Genomic DNA, 18,903 nt, shown 5'->3' with positions numbered 1-18,903 from the left:
GAAAGCCCTTTCTGTTTGGATGTATCTCATTTGGCTCTTTCTGAAGGTAAACTTGAGTTCCTATGGAGCTGTGATCCACCAACAGGCATTCACAGAGATCAGAAGCACCGAACAAAGTATTTAAAACAAGTAACATCTGGAGGCAAGTCAATCCTATACACAATTTTAAAATTTTTGTACTGCTGGTTCCTTATCATTCATTTGCAACTTCATATTTTTTCTGTATTACAGCTTGCATTTCACCTGAAAGAGCAAAAATTGTAGGTTTGTACCTAAAATGTTGTATAGGATCATTATAGTCCATTTAGAGACTTCTCTGTGTTGAAAAGTAAAACACTCCTACATACCTTTTCAAGAGAGCTGCGTGATACTTTCACACCTTGCTCTCAAGGATATGGCACTAAGCCAGTCAGACAAGGAAAGAAATCTGTTTTTATTAAATGTGATCAGTTATAGAGGACTAACTTTCAGCATAATGGTTCACTGAGCGAGACTGTTCTTGTTTGAAGGGTTTCACACTGAGTGACGAGAACCACTCCTGCAATCTCTATTCAGACAGACCAGAACATCTTATCTTGAGATTGCAACAGGCCTGTCACCACCACAGCTAATAAACTAAACTTTTCCAAGTGGATGCAGCCATGCCCATGACTTATCTTCAGCATGCAGTAACTACCTCTCTTGAAAAGTCAAATCATTCCACAATTTTCTGTCTCCATTAGTTCTGCCCTCCTGCATGCCTAAAGGATTGGAGGCAGTCATGGCAAATTCCACTTAGCCACTTTGTCACATACAGGTCAATAACTTGGACATAAATATCTCACCAAAGATTAAATTCTGCAGTGTCCTGGGGCCCTGCTCAGAATACCAGCAAGCATTTTATGATGGCATATCTACAACATGGACAACAGACATTCTCCCACACATCGTCGGTTAATAAAGAACAGAATATAAAAAAGTGGGGGGAATGCCAGAAATTCATAGAATACAGTCATTAAGGCTGCAAAATATCTCCAAGATCATTAAGTCCAATCTTCCACTGACCACCACCATGCCACTCAAACCACAGCACTGAGTGTCACATGCAGCTGTTTCCTGAGCTCCTGCAGGGAGGGTGACTCCACCCCACCTCTGGGCAGCCCCTTCCAATGCCTGATCACCCTTTCAGTGAAGAAATCCTTCCTGATATCTAATCTGAACCTCCCTTAATGCAGCTTGAGGTCATTTCCTCTTGTCCTCAACATGTTATCAATAACAAAACCTTTCATGGGATGTTGCAATATTTATATCAAGCCTGAGGGAATAAAGCTTCAACTTTTTCAAACTTTCACCATTTCTGGAGATTTTACTTAGAATTTTTTTTTTTTTTTAATCCCAAATCACAATACTTCATTCTTTTCCCTTTGAGTGCTCTTTTAAAGACAAGCATCCAACAAAACCTGGGAGAGAACACCTATGGTCTATTAGATCACCAAGACCAGTAAGTACAATGAATGCAACAAACTATTTCAGAGACTCACAGCTGAAACATCTGTAATGCACGTGATACCAGCATGTGATATACAGATACAAGTCATCAAGATCAAACTACATGGCTTTTAGACTTACAAACACATTTTTGCTTGTAAGACTTTCACCTGCATTACTAGCAGATTGTACACCACAGGGGCCCAAATAAATAGCGATTTCACCTCCATTTCATCACATTTCCATCTGCACAGTAATTCCTATTAAGTTGCATAAATAACTCTAAGAGCAACTATCAGCCCCTGAGGCTCAGAAAATTGCTTTCTGCTCATATTCAACAAAGCGCTCTTCATTCCTATTCAGCTTTAACAAATTTTTGTAGATCTCAAAAAAAAATTACCAGAGTCTTGAAAATATTTACTAGTTTAGTTTCCCTTTTTCTATACACAAAACTCATTAGAACTTTTCTTTGTGGCCACAAATCCCCTGAGTACCAAAAATATTTTGTGTTACTCCATGACAGTGAAGCTACCAAATAAAGCCCTGAAATGCTTTCAAGTTTCAAAGTTTATTCATATCATAAACACCAGACTGGCTTCCCCTTTGTTCTGAATGAAAGTGAAATAAATATGAACAAGGCAATTGTATGCACAAAGGCCAGTTTACAAGTACAAGGAGAGCTAGATTTAACAACAGACAGTTTCAGGATATTTCATTTAACACTGAAAATTTTATTTCTGAAAAAAGCAGAAGAGTTTTTGAAGGAAATTTATAAATAGACACTGAAGTCAACAAATACTGACCTCTACCATGTGACTTGTGTGATCCTGACCTTTGTTGCACAGTGAGGTCAGAAGGCTACTAAGACAGTGTTTATTAACAGCATGTCATGTGTAAATGATTTACATAATTCTTCAAGATAAAACTAAGTTATAGCTCCTGAGCAGGTTTTATACTACAAATTTGGCTGAAGAAGTTTCTTTATAACATAGAACATTTGAAGCCAGTGACAAATTTTACACCTAACATTTGTAATGCTTTTCATTGGTCTCTGAGATGATACTTCAGCAATACTTTGAAAAGGTTTTTCTACTATGAAACCAGACACACCTGTCAACATATGTGAGGTTTTATGCAAAAGAATTACTTCCTATTCAGTAAGCAACCCCCCCATACTTTCACTGAAGGGACATTTAACATGAGATGCAAAAGCAAAATGTTTTCAGTTAGTTATTATTCACAGCTGGGCTCCCGTGGGAACATTTTCTGCATCACTGTTGCCATAGTAATTACTATAGAAACCCTGAATGCAATCGACTCAAACCTGTTCAAACTGTGGTACCATTAAAGCTCCATTCAAAATATCCAATCAGGACAGAAAATGTTCACTTATATCTACTTTTGCCAGCAACAAGTTAGGTTTTCTACTCTCTTCAATATAAATACACTAATAACATTAATTTCAGCCCTAGACCATTTCACAAGAACATACAGGAAACCTTGTTAAAGCAATTTTCTTACAAGTACAGAATCCTATATTTTAAAATAACATTATACCAGTGATGGCTCTTCAATTGTTTATGTTTTGTCCCAGGTCAAAGAACATTCCTTAAAAAGTGCATTTATCAGTAGGAGATATCTGGAGCTAGTTTTTTTCTCAAAATGCATGTATAAGCACATATAAAAAAAGAAAATTTATTTCTGTGGATACATACACTCCTGTGCTTTTTCCTTTCCTTCTTGATTACAATCCCTGCAAAACCAGGCATTAACGCATGAAGTGAGGCACAAAATGGGATTTTGTTGTAAAGCAGAACAGTGATGAGCCACCAGTGGAGGAAATTAGTAGCACTTGCACATCTGCACACACAGTTTTGTTCTTTATTTCCATCATGTTTTGGGGTTTTTTTTCCAGACACTCTCAGCTGTTATGTTTCCTCTGAAACTTTTAATGCCATGCCTTTAAAATAGAGCACATTTATCTTTGTTCTTACTCTTGCTGATAGCTAATGTATTTGGGTTTCAACGAGGTACATTAGAGACACACTGAAATATTTCATTATAAAAACTGAAAATCTCCCCAGTCACAAGCACAAAAGAACAACCTTTTCAAGTATATATACAGAAAGCACTGGAAGACACGGACAATATCCCCAGTCACTACAGCAGCTGAAGGAAAAGTCAAACCACAAGGGAAGAAATTAAACAAATGTTGATTTGATCAATGATGATGCAAAAGTATTTAACATTTCCTTTGTGGCCATGGATACCAGAACTACTGCTGGTAGCCTAGGTGAGTGATCCTCCTCCTTTTGAATACATCAAGTATGTTTCTGGAGCTAAGATGTTGGATTTTTTCCAATCACTTACGCTATACCTCTTGATGAATAAAACACTATCTGTGTTTTCAGGACAGCATTTTTCATTTCCAAATGCATCAAAACTAGTGTTTTATGGACAACTGATATGAAAAGAGTTCACTTCAGCTGATACTCTTCCCACCTGCAACTGAAGTGGGGGTCACTCATCAAGGATTTCAGGCTGCTGCACGACGCACTCAGTGTTATCTGAGAGAGCCCTCCAGGCAGCTCTCCCAACCCTGACAACTTGAAACCCAGATAGAAGAGATATGCAGCAGATTTGATGAGTCAATCACTTGGGCGAAGTGGCATAGTAATGAAGGACAAGTTTGCAATTCTGATGTTACACTATGGGCTCTTTGTTCAGAGTAAAGATTGAAGATAAAAGCTGCTTTCTTACTTCCAAGAGACCGAGGTGGCACCAGAATGAGGTGAAGCAGCACTCACATGGCACGGGGTGGGATGTGACCTCATGGTTACAGCCAGAGCTAAAGATCTGAGGTTTAGCACTGAGCACACAGGTGACAGCAGAACCCCACCTCCTGCTGCCACTGGGGCAGCTGAGGAAGGTCCTTCCAGCGGCAGCAGCCCCCAGGCTGTGTCCCCCAGGCTGTGTCCCCACCTCTGTGAGCCCCGGCCAGGACAGGGCTGTGCTCAGCTCAGGGCAGCACTTGTGCTGCTGCTCTCACCAAGGACAGGAATGGCCACGCTCTGTGGGGCCTCCCTCACCGGGCCAGCCCTAACCAGCATCTCTCACCTCAACCACACACTTCTGCTAAAACTGGAGCTCATGTGCTCTGGCAGTTTTTATCTCTTCTCAAAAATGAAACTAGGCAATGAGTTCAAAAGTTGCTGGCAAGACTAAGAGCAGAGTCACATGTCATTTCCTGAGGAAACCAGGCTCTCTTCAAACCACACACATGCACCTTCTTTCTGCAAGTCTGACTAGCTGAGGTACCTCAAAAAGCAAAGAAAATGGTTTCAGAACTCCGAGCTGCCACGTCCCTTGGTGTCCTACTGAGAAAGATAAAAGTTTGGGGAGTTACTTTGTTGGATCTTGAAACTCAAAATGTGTCATACCTTTTATTCTTCAGGTAAATCTATGAAATAGGGAAAAAAACCTTGTTCTTTAAATTGGCATAATGAATCAACCACCCTACTTGGGGAGAAATTAAATGGTTTTTTGTCCAAGTTCATAAAATTGGGTGGCTCTTCTCAAGAGAAATATTTAAAAATTACTAGCAAGTGAAAAATATTAAATCTTATTCACAAAGACAAACATTTGTCTGATATGCAAAAAAAGAGCTCTAAGATGATTGCTAAACTCAACTGCATTGTGAAAAAAGATGCAGAAAAGAAACATCACAGTATTTTTATGTTATCTTTAAATAGAAACCAGATCAAAGTAGTTACATCTTTGCCTTAGTGGAATATAAACAGAGTTGCAGTACACTGTTAGCAAAAGCCCAAAAGCCCCAGTTAACAAAAAAAATTGCCCTATAGTGTATTTGAGATGTAACTGATTGCAAAAAGGCTATTAAGGCATTAAATTACCATAGGAGACATTTATTATAAGCATGCTCTGGTATCAGGAGTGTCAATCTTTGCACACCAATTACAAAGCCTAATAGACAATTAACACATAATAAAAAGTGGGTGTAACTACGTTTTTACAACAGCTTCACACAAAACCCTTCCTGTTCTTACAGAAATCTCAAAACATGTACAAAGTACTGTGTAAAGAACCTGAAATTTTAGATATTTCACTTTCAAACAATTACAGGCACTTGAATAAGTGCCAGCTTGTTTTCCTACACAAGTTAGCACTGTAAACAAAAGAAATTCACGTGCTTTGTTAAAATTTCCTCTTGACTAAGTCTGTAACAAAGCAAGACAGCTCGCATCCACACTGATCCCAAATCTTGCTCTGCAGCGTCACAGTGTTATTTACCTGAGCAATTTCTAAACTGTCAGGTTAGGCTGAGAAAACAGCTCAGCATTCTCTCCGGGGAAACACAGCTTGTTGCTTCACAAGACTCCAAACCATCCTCATCTATTCACCTACCCATGCAAAATCCTAAATCAATTGTGACCTCATGATGGATTATCAGCTTTGGAGACTATCAATATCTTAAGAGAGTTACAGATTCCTGACTGGACAAAAAATAGTATTTTAATCACCAATAAAAACAGTTTGACTTGAAATTGGCAAGGAAATATTACTCAGGAACTTTGATGGGATTTAACTCAAGACCATTTCCTATAAATAAGGACACCAGGGATTCAGAATCCAAAACCAGTTTTTGCCAGTTCTCATTGAGTCTTTGGTCAATCCTCCTACCTGCCCTTTGTGACAATTTTGTGTTTCTTTAGATAGAAATCAGCTGCTGAAAGGCCTGAGGCAGGAGCATGGTAAGAGAAAATCATGATCCCATCCTACCTTTATGAGAAAAACAAACAGCTGAACATTCATGGCCTGTGTTCCTCAGGGAGACAGAGACAGCTGCTTCAGTTACATGGAATTACCCCTTAGTAGAGGAACATAAGAAATCACTATTCTGTTTATCACTACAAAATTAGCATATACGATTTTTCCAAAGTGTTCAGAGTCAGGGGACATCTCACAGCTGTCTTGCAAAAGAAACCTGCTCAACCTGACAGCAGAAAGCTCAGCAAAACACACCTACAGACCTGAAGGACATTGCTGGTCAGAAAAGTCCAGCCCTACCCATACAGTACACACTATGAGCAAAACCAGACACATACAATCTTTGGAGAGGAAATACAGAAATGGTTCTGATGCTAAAGAATTTACCTTTTCAATACCTCAGTACACTAAAAAACTACCACGAAACCAAGCACTGTAATTGTAATAAATCCTTCAAAACAAAAGACAAAGACCAGTAGGTGGGAGAAGCCTGGCTATAGCTTAAATGGAATTAAACCGTGACACATTTCCTAAAGGAAACAGCCCGAGGGGGGCCGGTCCCCGCGGCGAGGAGCACCCACAGCGCGGGCAGCAGCGACTCGCAACGCCCAGCGCTGCTCCCCGGCTCCAGCACACCGAGAATGAAGAGATCACATTCCAGCAGAGTGGAAGGCAACAGCTGGAGGAGTTTATTCCCATTTTGTTATTCCAGGAATAATAAACCAGCAGATTATCAAATAAATTTCAATGTTAATGATAATTTAACCCTCTAAATCCTATTTTTTCTCTCCGCTTTCTTCTTCATTTGTATGGAGATCAGTGGATATTTCCCATAATTTTCTGTTTTGTTATGCAGTGCTCCCATGTCAACATAGCACAGGAGAAGAAGATGAAAGAGCTCTTTGTGTCAGTTGCTAATTTAGATAAAGGAGGATATCCGGAGGAAGGAAAAAACTCTCCAAACTTATGAAATCTGATGGATGGGACAGAGAGGGTGCTATATACCAGGGCAGATACAATAAAAGCTTATCAACACCTTCCCTGTCTGCACTTTGCTACAAATCCCTTAGTGATCTGTAGCTGACTTAGCGTGACCCCCTCCCTGCACTGAGTTAGGGAACAGCAGATCTGAGAGGGAGGGAACGTGCTGAAGCGTGCCCAGGTACAACCTGCCAGACCTAGCTCTGTGTAGTAATAAATAATGGATTGCAAAGTGTCAGATGTGAATGTATCTAAAGAAATTGCAAAGATACATCCGTTTTTTAAAAATTGAGTGCAACTTGTTTCCTTTTTTTTAATCTATCTAGTCACATACAACTTGCATTTAATCTGTGGAATATAAACACATTATATAGCTTACAAAAGAGAGACACATTTATCTTACTGTTCTGTACAGCATGGGGCTGGGGAGAGATCCCAAGAGAAAAAAACTAAGAGCTCTTCCTTTTTGTCGCAGTTTGCAGCAATTAATGAGTCTTTGAAACAAAATCTTTTCTACACTCAGAAGCATAGTAGCAATTGAAGTCACTGTTTTAAAAACTATAGAATCCATTTTTTAAAATGAAGACATCACTAACCAGACAGCTCATAAAACACAGTCAGCTCTTGGCCTTCACCACTGAGTACAAAGCCTGACAGAAGATGACAACAAACCACCTCTATTCCTGCCAACATGTTAGGCTATTTTTTAATTTATGCTTCTTATAATAATTAAGTTCAAAGTCAGGAAAGAAAAACATGGGTTCTTCACACTAACCAACACAAGAGGATATTCTGAAATATTTGCAGGTAGTTTTTTGTCACATATTTTTAGTGAGTTTCTGTTCATAATTACCTTAATATTCCTATTCAGACAGGTTTTCTCTTTCCACATCAAAAGAAACAAGGAGGAGGAATTTCCTTGTGTAGTTTTAAGGCAATGGAATGACGACCTAATACAGAAAAGCTGTATTTTGTATCCCACAGATTTGCAGGTGACCAAATGTATTCAGCTTGAAAGATATATATTCAAATCACTGTCTCTTACAACACTAAGCTATTGAAATTTTCAGGGCCCCACAGGAAAACACTGTTAATTTAACCAGTTCACACACCCTCCAGCCTTCCTTCCCCCATGAAGGAAAGATCATATTACAAATCACCCTTTGTTTCTGATCTTCTGTTTCCAAATACTGCAATGTGTAAATATTACCAAAGAAATACCGTTTGTGTTCCTTAAAAACTTTACCACCAGCTCCCTCTACAGCCAGAGAATTAACTAAAATTATGTAAGAACGGATTTTTTGGGGGGGAGGGAGGCAATGAGAAGTGTCTTCCTACCAGTATTAGAGTATTAACTAGAAACTCAGCTGTAATAGATGCTGAAAAATGTATAAAATAAAACACACTGTTTATAAGAAAAGATTCTGGATTTCTTAGTGAAAAGGAATCATGACCAAGGACAAGAACCTTTAGAAAGAGAAGTAGGGTGAGCATACAAGAAACAGATGGTTACCAGTGGTAGATCACTGAGGTTTGGGGTTTTTTTACATTAAAAAAAAGTCACAATTCATATAGACACATTCACCCATACAGAGAATCAAGATGTTTCAAAAAGATTAGCAGAAATTCACACTCACTGTCCCCTGCTCTGCAGTGAGGAGCTGCACAAGAAGGGATGGAAATGGTCAGGGCAACTGAGCTGGCCACAGGGACATTCCACAGGCCAGGAGGCCATGCCCAGTGCAGAGGGAGCTGGAGGGGGCCGATGGCTGCATGGGGATGGGCATCAGTCAGCGACTGGTGAGCAACCCTCCTGTGCATGGCTTGTTTCTCTGTCCCTTCTACTGCAGCTACTGCTAGTGCTGGGAAAAGCTGCAATTGTAACAAACAGCCTGTAAGTCTCCTGAATTCTTTTAGTGCTAACTGAAGCAGGACAGTGCTGAGTCCTGAATAAATGTGTGCAAGTGGCTCCTGCAGCCTTAAGGGCTGCGGGCCTGAGCAACGCTGATAAGAAACTGCGTCTCGGCCAGACCACGCTGGGGTGCACTCAAAGAAAAGGTACTTTTTTCTGGAGGCCTGTGACCAAAAAAGGATGATTTGAGGAATGGAATGTTCCCCAAATGACCACCAGAGACCCCCTAAACATGCCTACTCTAAATAAGCTCCAAGAAGTGATTTGAATATGCAAAGAATTCGTGTGAATGTTTAGCATGTATGTATGAGTCTTGGGAAACGTAATGAATATGTATAAGTTACACAGATTTAAACTAGTGTGTTAGCTAGTGGGTCAGGAAGGAATATCCCCCTCACCTAAAATGTGGCACCTAAAATAAAAGTGATGCCTCTTCCTAATACTGAAATTACAGCGCTAGAGAGTTTTATTTCTGACTTTTGGTGACACTATCATTGCCATTAGTTAGGGGTTAAGCCATAACAACTATGAAGGAAGGATGGCAGTGTTTTTCTTTACTTGACTTGTTAGCATGTTTCATATTTTTCAACAAGAAATTTTGACTATTTCTGCAATTTTTGTGGGTTTTTTTCCAAAGATAATAGAGAAGTAAAAGAAAATACATCAAGGTGCTGCATATCTGAATGAGAAAATGAGCCATTTTGATGCCAAATTTAATGACAAATTTAATCCTTGTTCTAAACTACACAAACTCATTTATTTATATTTGCAAGACAGTACTGAAGGAGATGTTTTCATCCTCTATAATCATAATTTCAAATTATAAACGACCAAAACCTGAGTTAGGGATGGTGAGGCCTCCTTCCATAGTGTATTAGTTACCATCATTGGTGATCCAAGCCTAATCAGCTGTTATTTATCACCCTGATAGCAGGCACTTCTCTAATTAATGGAGGGGGGAACGAGGAGGGGAAAATGAAATTAAGTTTAAAAAATTCCACATACCAAAATGTGAAAGCCTGGTTCCTTATTTGAAGCTACATAGATTCAGCTTCTCAGTACAAGCGACTCCTGTTCCAGCCAAGTGAGTTACTCACACAGTCCAAAGTGACATTTTCTATTAAACTTATTTTTTTAGATTTCACCAAGATAGCCCATAAGGAAGAACACAACAAGATACTTTAAAAAAAAAAACAGATGGACTGACCGATTTTTACATTCCTTTCCTACATCAAAGTAAGTAAAAGTTACAGTTTTAAAACATTCTGCAGCTCTTTAATAAAGAAATGTATTTCACTCCCTCTATACACTCCCTGTGAGCACTCAACTTATTTGGCAGAGTACAAAAGCCTTGTCATCAGCCCATGCACTAACACACATTCATAAACAAAATACCATTGAGGGCAGCCTAAAGATGTCATTACCTTTTACTTGGATAAAAATTTCTTGACATTCAACTGGAACCAATCAGGTATTTCAGAAATGTTTGTTGCAACTCCCTCCCTCAGCTAACAGCTATAATGGAGATATAACATTAAAAAAGCAGGTAGGACCCAATAGAGTCATAACCAAATATTCAGCAAATGTTTTAAGAGACACACTATCAACAAAAATTATTTGCAGTATGACCTAGAAACAATGTAATCTCATGTACAAGATGCAGGTTATAGCTTTATCCAGGAACCTAGTGAGTGATGATCTCTCACCAAAAACAAAAACAAAAAGTGAACCCCTGCAAAAACCCACCAAGGAGTAGCCTTAGCTTAGTAAGGTGTTTTTTGAACGAGCAATTCGTAACTCACTTCAGCTGCTATGTCCTTATGTGATCCCAGAAAAAAAGCCAAGGGCAGGGTGGGAAGGGGGAAGGAGAACAACCAGGGAGGGAGTGGGCACAGCCCCTCATCCGAACCAAGGCTGCCACCTCGTGGGCTCGGGCCAAGAGCAGCCCCAGTGCTTTTCTTTCTCAAGGCAAAATCAAGAGGTTTTTGATCCCATCCAGGATGAGGAAATGCAATCCACGCTTAGTTTTGCAAGACATAATGACTAAACATATGTTTAAACTTGTATTTGCCTCTGGGGCATATTTTCTTCAGCTACAAAGCCCATTTCGTGTATACATGAGGCAAAGTCAGCAGTTGGTGAGTGCACTTACTTTAACCATTTCAGCACATCCTCATCTCTCACTGTTTGTGAGTGTGCTACAGAGCCTCATGAGTCACCTTCTCCATGTCCTACGTCACTCTCCTGGATCTTCATCCACTTCCTTTAAGGGACTGGTCTCAGGCTGCAAGTCCCAATGCAAGCAATTCCCTTGTAACAATTTTCAATTCTACTGCTCCTTTTATGGGCAGAAAAGTACTTGAAATAAACTAGGAAAGTTAGGTAAGATAGAAGTGATTTTACATACATATACTAAAAACTTATCTGCTTTATAAAAAGTAGTTGGTGATGATTGTTTTGTTATGCTAACTGTCCTGAATATTTTATGGCTTTCCAAGAAAAGCATTTTCTCTCTTTGTAATAAGACATACTAGAAAGCAACTAATTCAAGGCCTCTTGCAGATAAAATTAATTTTACCCACCTATCTAAAATGTTTATCTGTAATTTATGGGGCTTCCTTTTTGCACAGACTGTAACCTTGTATTCCCTGGACATGCATGGGCCTTTTGTAATCAAACATCTGCAGTTAAACCACACTTGACTAGACCCAGTTTAATTCAGTTCTTCAGGATGACTCATTTCTACTGATTAAACAAGGATATAGGAGAAACAGGGAAAGTTGTGAAACTTGTTTCTCTTCTTACTGTAATTCCAGACACATAATTCTTCCTTCATCAACTGGCAGCTGGCAAAAGCTGCAACAGAGCCATGATGATTTATTGTCACGAAACCTGACTTCCCACACAGCTACGAGTCAGCTTGTGCACTTGTCTGTCTGAGGTACAGAAGGCAGCAATTTAGCTGCTCCCTTCTGATCCTTACTGAGAAGAAGGGCTGTGTGATTAAAACCACAGGCATTAAGGTAAGATCTATGTGGTATCTACTTTGTTCCTTATTAAGTGAAGATGCAGATTTTCAGCTGCTCACCATTGGTTTCCTTCTTGCTTTTACTCAGTCACGGGGATGTCAGTTCAAGTATTGTTTTCATCTCAGTTGATTCTGTTATTTCTTTTTCCTTATTGAAAAGATGAACTTATTAAAAAAAAACCAAACAAATGCTTCAAATACAGGTTGTACAATACTTCAGAATAATTACTTGTTCTATACCAAAGAGTTTCCAGACATCTGCACACTAAGATATGACAGTAAGTTGCTCTTTTTCAACGTATGCAATGATGGAGCTGTGTTTAAAGTTAGTTTATGCAATATCTATATTCAGTATTTAAGCATGTCTTCCTTCTCACTCTATGGACTGGAGTTTCAATAGCTTCCCTTCTCCACAAAGTCACCAGTCTCAGATTAGAAAAGAAAGCTGAAACAAAAACTGTCTGTTACAGCATAAAACAAAAAAGGAAAGATGCTACAAAGTTTCTGTCCTCAAACTCAGTTTAACCCAAGTCATAAGTGCAGAGGCAAAATGCATTAGAGTCCACATATAAGAGTGCTTGCTTGGTTATTTATAAGATTTATAGATTTATTCATAACATGGACAATTTCCAGAGAAATTTTGTCTAAAAGTGATTAAAACTCTGTTGTAGAAATAGCATAACACTGCATTCTTCATAAGGAACATGGCAGAGTATTTGGAGACAGAAATAAAATGCCAAGGCACCAAAACTGTCATGAGACACTGAGAATCCCAATTTCAATTATTAGTTTTAAAAGGATTAAATACTTCCTGACTTAATCCTAAGTAACATCATGAAGGAGTGACTAGTAAAATTTCATCCAGCCTAGAGGAAGCATGTTATAAAATCCACACACAATAACAACACCTGGAAAATTTCCAATTCTCCTGCACATTTGTTTTGAAAAACAATGTGCCAGCCAGCTACTTTCACAGAAAGCCTGGATGAATTAACACAGTTCCCACTTGCTCCCTAATCTTTAGCTCCTTTCTTGCAATTGTCAACATTAAAACACTGAGAATCTGCCAAATCAGGAGCTTCTACAATTTCAAGGCTCTCAAGCCTCGATTGTTCAACACTCTTCCACACCAGCTCAGACAGCTGATATTATTGATGTTATGACCATCCAAGTTCCTTGACCTTCCTGCTTATCAAGAGCAGCTTAATTTGGTTTGCACATGAACTGTGCCACAATACCCTGCAGTTATCAGACACTCACAGCAGTCACACTTCTGCTACTACCAGCATTCTTCTGCTGCTGTAATCTTGTTTATGTTCGTTGGGAGGGGAAAAAAGCAACAGAACCAAGTGAAGCACTGCAAGTGAGAATTCAATTATTTTTTCATCAGGTAGATGCACCTGATGCAGATGCAAAACACTGATAAACCAGAATGGCAGACTTGGTAAATGGCTGCACAAGGTAACTGGGGTTCAGTCAATTATTTGCCCTCCCCTCTGTTTCTAGGAGGCCTTGTGCAACATCAAAGCCTTTTACATGCATCCTAAGTGATGTTCAAATGCTAGATAAGGTCTTGCTCAGAGCTTTTCTCTGTGGATGCTTTTGACTTAATTGAATATATTATCCTGTCACTGTATACTTTTAACAACAGACATTTCTAATCTTCTATGACTAACACCAGTCCTTACCAATACTCATATTTTCATGAAAATAAACCCAGAACTATCAGAATGTAAATAAGTTCAAAGAATCAGACAATGAATAAACAGCAATAAAAGAACAATGCAGTAAGGCAGTGCACCATTGCACTTTATAAGGCGGAGAAAAATAATGTTCATTCAACTGTAGTATTCACAGAAGCCCAGAATAAAAAATAGTATTTTAGAAACCCAACCAGACATGCACCACACTGCTGTTGATAAAGTCCTCCCTGGGCCTCCTTATCTCCAGGTTAAACAATCTCAATTCCTGCAGCTGCTCCTCATCAGACTTGTGCTCCAGCCCCTTCCCCAGCTCCCTTGCCCTTCTCTGGACACACTCCAGCCCCTCAATGCCTTTGTGTAGTGAGGGGCCCAAACTGAACCCAGGATTGGAGCTGTGGCCTCAACAGTGCCCAGTACAGGGGGACAATCACTGCCCTGGTCCTGCTGGCCACACTATTGCTGATACAGCCAGGCTGCCACCGGCCTTCTTGGCCACCTGGGCACACCTGGGCTCATGTTTAGCTGCTGCCAGCCAGCACCCCCAGACCTTTTCCTGCCAGGCAGCTTTCTGGCCACTCTGCCCCCAGCCTGGAGATGCAGGGGGTTGTGACCCAAAGGCAGGATCTATCTTTACCTTGCTGAACCTCATACCACTGGCCTTGGCCCATGGATCCAGCCTGTTCAGATCCCTCTGCAGAGCCCTGCTACCCTCCAGCAGATCAACACTCCCACCTAACTTGGGGTGCAACCTGCACTGAGGGTGCCGTCCATCCCCTCATGCAGATCCATTGATAAAGATATTAACCAGAACTGTCCCCAGCTCAATACCACAAGCAGGATAGACATCAAATGAAAAAAAAAGTGTTTGTGTCAATTTCCCACCCCTCAGTAGATTTGTGAGTCAGGAGGGAAGCCCACAGTTCTTCCTCATGCTGCCCTTTTATCCAAAGATTTTGTTGAGAATGTTCCAGAAGAAATATTTAAAAGAAACTACTTTGAGGTATTATTATGCTGTTAGTTTAATATTACATTAAGACCAAAGCAAAAAAAAAGATTATTTGATTTTCTGACAGCATGCAACAGGAAACAGAACATTCATTTGCTAATATTTCTTTAATTCTTTAGCTTTTCAAGAGTGTTTCTCAGACAACAAAAACAACAGAAGGTAGGTTTTTGTCCATATGGGTGTCATGCTTCCTGTCATGAATTTACTGGTTGTTTGCCACATGGTAAATAAATAATGTAAAAAACCCCTAGCAAACAACAGCAAGTAAAAAGCAGCAGGCTCTCAAAAAAGGGCTCATTAACCCAGGTGGAATAGTCTCAAAGCCTTTTCAACACCCTGTTCCCTTCATGGAAACAAACCAGGTGCTAGAAATTTCATGGTCTGTGGCATTTTTCACCAAAAAAATTGGTAGGAAGTGTAAGCATTTGTCCACGTCTACCCTTTAACATTGCAATTGCTTTTTTTCTCCAGCACTAATTTTTTTCTATACACAAAGCAGAAACTATTGACTTTGTAATGTCTCCCAGAGCAGGAATCTTGGGTGCCTTAGAGCACTGAAGGTCCTGGCACCAGCACAGCCCAGCACCCCAGCAGCAGTGGGAGATTAAAACATTTGCCATATGTGAAAGATTCCCTGAGCACAACTGCTGCTCTGCTGAAATGAACAGGAGTTTTTCCACAGCCCATCCCCCATGACACCCTGTATCATGTCATCTGCTAAAACCTCAAAAGCAAAATAAAAAATTTCCATTTTTCCTTCTCTGTTGTTAAATAATGCAGACTTAATGCATCAGTTAAAACAAATAATTATTTTACTTAATTTTCAAACTACATCTCCCAATATTGCTGCCTACTAACATCTTAGAAAATTAGAGGTAACACTTACCAAATTTTTTCTTGCTCCATTCCTCCTCTGGCACACTGGTTTATTACAGCAGGGCTACTCATGGTAAGGGCTGAGCTTTCAGAATTCATTTTTTTTCTACAAAAGAACAACATCAGAAAACAAGAAAAAATACTATTTAAGTAAAGATTGTGGTTACTAATTAAGTAGAAAACGGAAATTTTAATACAAGAACTTTTAAAAACCAAATACAGTATGTTTTACTCATTTAAGTAAATGTCCTACATCAATGTCATTAATTGGATGAATACACTGGGAAGGATTTGGCAGTTTTATGGACTTGCTAGTTATGCCAAATCCAACACTGATTGTCTTCTGTTTACTTTTCTGAACACATGCCAAGAGAGTTGATGTCAGCAAGCCTGTAACCAGGGCTGTGCATCATGGCAGCTCTGCTAATTCAGAGCAGCAGCCACAGCCAGCACTGCTGTGCAATGATCCACACACACAACACGGGGGAGAAGACTTCCATTTCCAACATGTAAAGACTTACAGAAGCTTTTCAGCATATTTTAATAACTTAAGATCATACTTTGCCACTTGGCAGAAAACAACCATTCATGGCTGAAGTCCCTCTCTAAAACAGCACAGGCATATTCCATTTGCAACAGCCATTCCCAAGTTACACCACCTACAAAAGGTCTATATGGTCAAATAAGTTTCCAGTAAATGACTTGCATGGCAAGAACAAATGAAGACTCTACATTAATGCAAGTTAATTCCACCACGAAACACTAGTCATTTTTTAGTAACAGGATCCACAATGTTAACCTGAAACTTTTGAGTCCTATAGCTTCCCTACCCACTCCCACTATCTTTTAAGGGGGGTGAGGATATTTTTAGCTATCAGTCATCTTGTTCAACTTGATTTGACACCTAGTTTGTATAATGATCAGCAAAAGAACTAATTGATTAAAAGAAATCAGGCTCAACTGTTCATGAATTAAAACCTACTAGTATATAACCAGAAAATAAGCTGTGCTTGTCAAGATAATAATCCCTTACTCTTTTCAAGTAGGTACAAAGAACAGTTAAAAAGCTGGTTTAACCTTTGTGAAACCTGGGTCGAAATCTGACTTGACAGACTTCAGGGACAGCATGAAAAGCTGAGCACAGGGCACACACCCGATCACTGGCAGGTAGATAAGGCCAACCTGCACAAACTAAATGCTCTGAAGAGACTGCCCATCCTGGTTTCAAAAGTCTGCCCATGCAGGAGTGGATAAACAGCCCTGGCAAAGCCCCTCTCTGAGGGCAGGAACAGAGACTCAGCCATCTAACCTCTTTTTGGATCAGTACTTGACCTCAAATTTACTCCTGATTCTCAAGTGGATCATTTTAGAAGAAATTAAGAGAAAATAAATGAAAATGCCACAAAGAAAAAAATCACCAATACAAAAACTCCACCAACTAAATGCACACAAAAACCCCCTTTCTTTCTAAAAGTGGCTCAAGCAGCAATACCTGTTGAAAACAAAATTATTACCTGCCTCTCTAGTCTATAATAGCACAGGAAGAAAAGAGTTTTTCTTAAATACATGTTAAAGCAATATTGGAAGAGTCCATACTTAACATCTTCTGCAGAGTTCCCCTTTTTGAAGCAGCAATTTTCTAACCCGGGGAAAGCCCAGATTCTTCAATAATCACACAAGTTATGGCAATAAGAGTTTTTACCTCCTCTTGCAGGCACCTGTACCAATAAGATCAAAGGTCAAAGGCAAGGTTACAAGGAGTCCATTAACTCTCAGAGTTGGAAGGTCAAAGATTCAGAGTACAAAACCACAAGGTTGCCATTCCAGAAAAAAAGGTTACAACTTCCACTGTGTTCTAGTGAGCTGGTACTAGAGCAGTACTAGCTCAGGACTCTCCTCCCCACCCTTGGAAATATCCAAGCCAATACTCCATACTTATCTCTGCACTGAGGCTTCCACACTCAAACTACAGCAAAAGCAGAGGCCAGAAGTGATTAAAGTAACTGTGCCATTCTTTTCTATGAACAATTGATGATAAAGATTGATATAGATCTAACAGAAAATAAATCAAATATGGCATTAACCTAATTTATGTTGTGAGATGCCTTGCAAAAGAAAATCACCAAAAGTAATAGAGAGAGGAATACATCTTGTCAAACTCCCCAACTCCCCACATTCCCAGGCTGATATCTGAGAATAACAGCAGCACACTGTGCACCTTGAGTGACTTTTGTCTGTATCAGCTGTCCACAAGAGCTTCTTCCACACTCCTTGGTTACTGGCTGTGGAGATGGAGGCACTGCCAGGGCTTGGAGGCCACCTCACGATTGCCACCCAGCAGCTCTCCTCAGCCACACTTGGGAGTTAGGATAGCAGGGAGTCAGACAAGCTTTGGGGACACACATTTGTTACACTATTCTTCTCAACAGGTCTGCACAGGTCCCTGTTCAGGAGCAACATGTAATTAAACAGCTGATCCTCACAATACTGACAAGTTTTATGGCCTTGTCAAAACACCAAAGGTATTCTAATTTATAAATGGCAAACAGAAAACTGGTATCTGTTAAAATTTTACAAAGCCAGGGATACCAAGTATTACCACTACTTCTCTTACTTGAAAGTCATTTCAGAGAAAGATTGTCAGCCTGTAGATTCTCTCCTTACTTGTGTGCCACAGAGTTCCCTTAAGACCCTTTCTTGAGAATAAACTTTTTTTTAATTAAAAAAACCCCTTAAATATGTACAAGGGGAATATATTTTTTCAAGCATTAAGAATGTTTTATGGACATATTTCCAGTGAACACATACTGCTTCAGTAGGTCTAAAATAAAACTGATTTTTTTTTTTGTGAAAAGAAAATTGTAAGGCTTATAGTCTCTGAAAAATATTGTTCATATTCAAAGTGACCCATGCAAAATGCAAGCTAAAACTAGCAAAGGAAAATTTTGTATATGTTTAAAAATATCTATATGCACACAATCAGAATACTACCACTATCCTCAGAAATCAGCTTCCACTTACAAAAACATCTTAGAAAATGAAATTCAACTCAAGAAGCAAAAGAACTATGTTCAGAAAAAAATACACTGTTCACAGGTGCCTCTTTCTGTATCACCATCCAACTCCTGTTTGGACTTGAACT

General features: G+C 39.5%; 1 protein-coding gene across 2 annotated transcripts in view; it reads right to left on the bottom strand.

The window, feature by feature from the left end:
- Positions 1 to 18,903, bottom strand: part of ARHGEF3 (Rho guanine nucleotide exchange factor 3) — a 104,943-nt gene that overhangs the window by 77,454 nt on the left and 8,586 nt on the right. For both annotated transcript variants that reach the window (XM_018915044.3, XM_050979286.1), the window contains exon 2: positions 15,772 to 15,867. In XM_018915044.3, coding sequence (XP_018770589.3) covers positions 15,772 to 15,867 — 96 coding nt within the window. The remainder of the gene's footprint in view (positions 1 to 15,771; positions 15,868 to 18,903) is intronic.

This window comes from Serinus canaria, chromosome 12, assembly GCF_022539315.1.
Source record: "Serinus canaria isolate serCan28SL12 chromosome 12, serCan2020, whole genome shotgun sequence".
Taxonomy (NCBI): domain Eukaryota; kingdom Metazoa; phylum Chordata; class Aves; order Passeriformes; family Fringillidae; genus Serinus; species Serinus canaria.
This window is presented reverse-complemented; position numbering and strand designations above follow the sequence as displayed.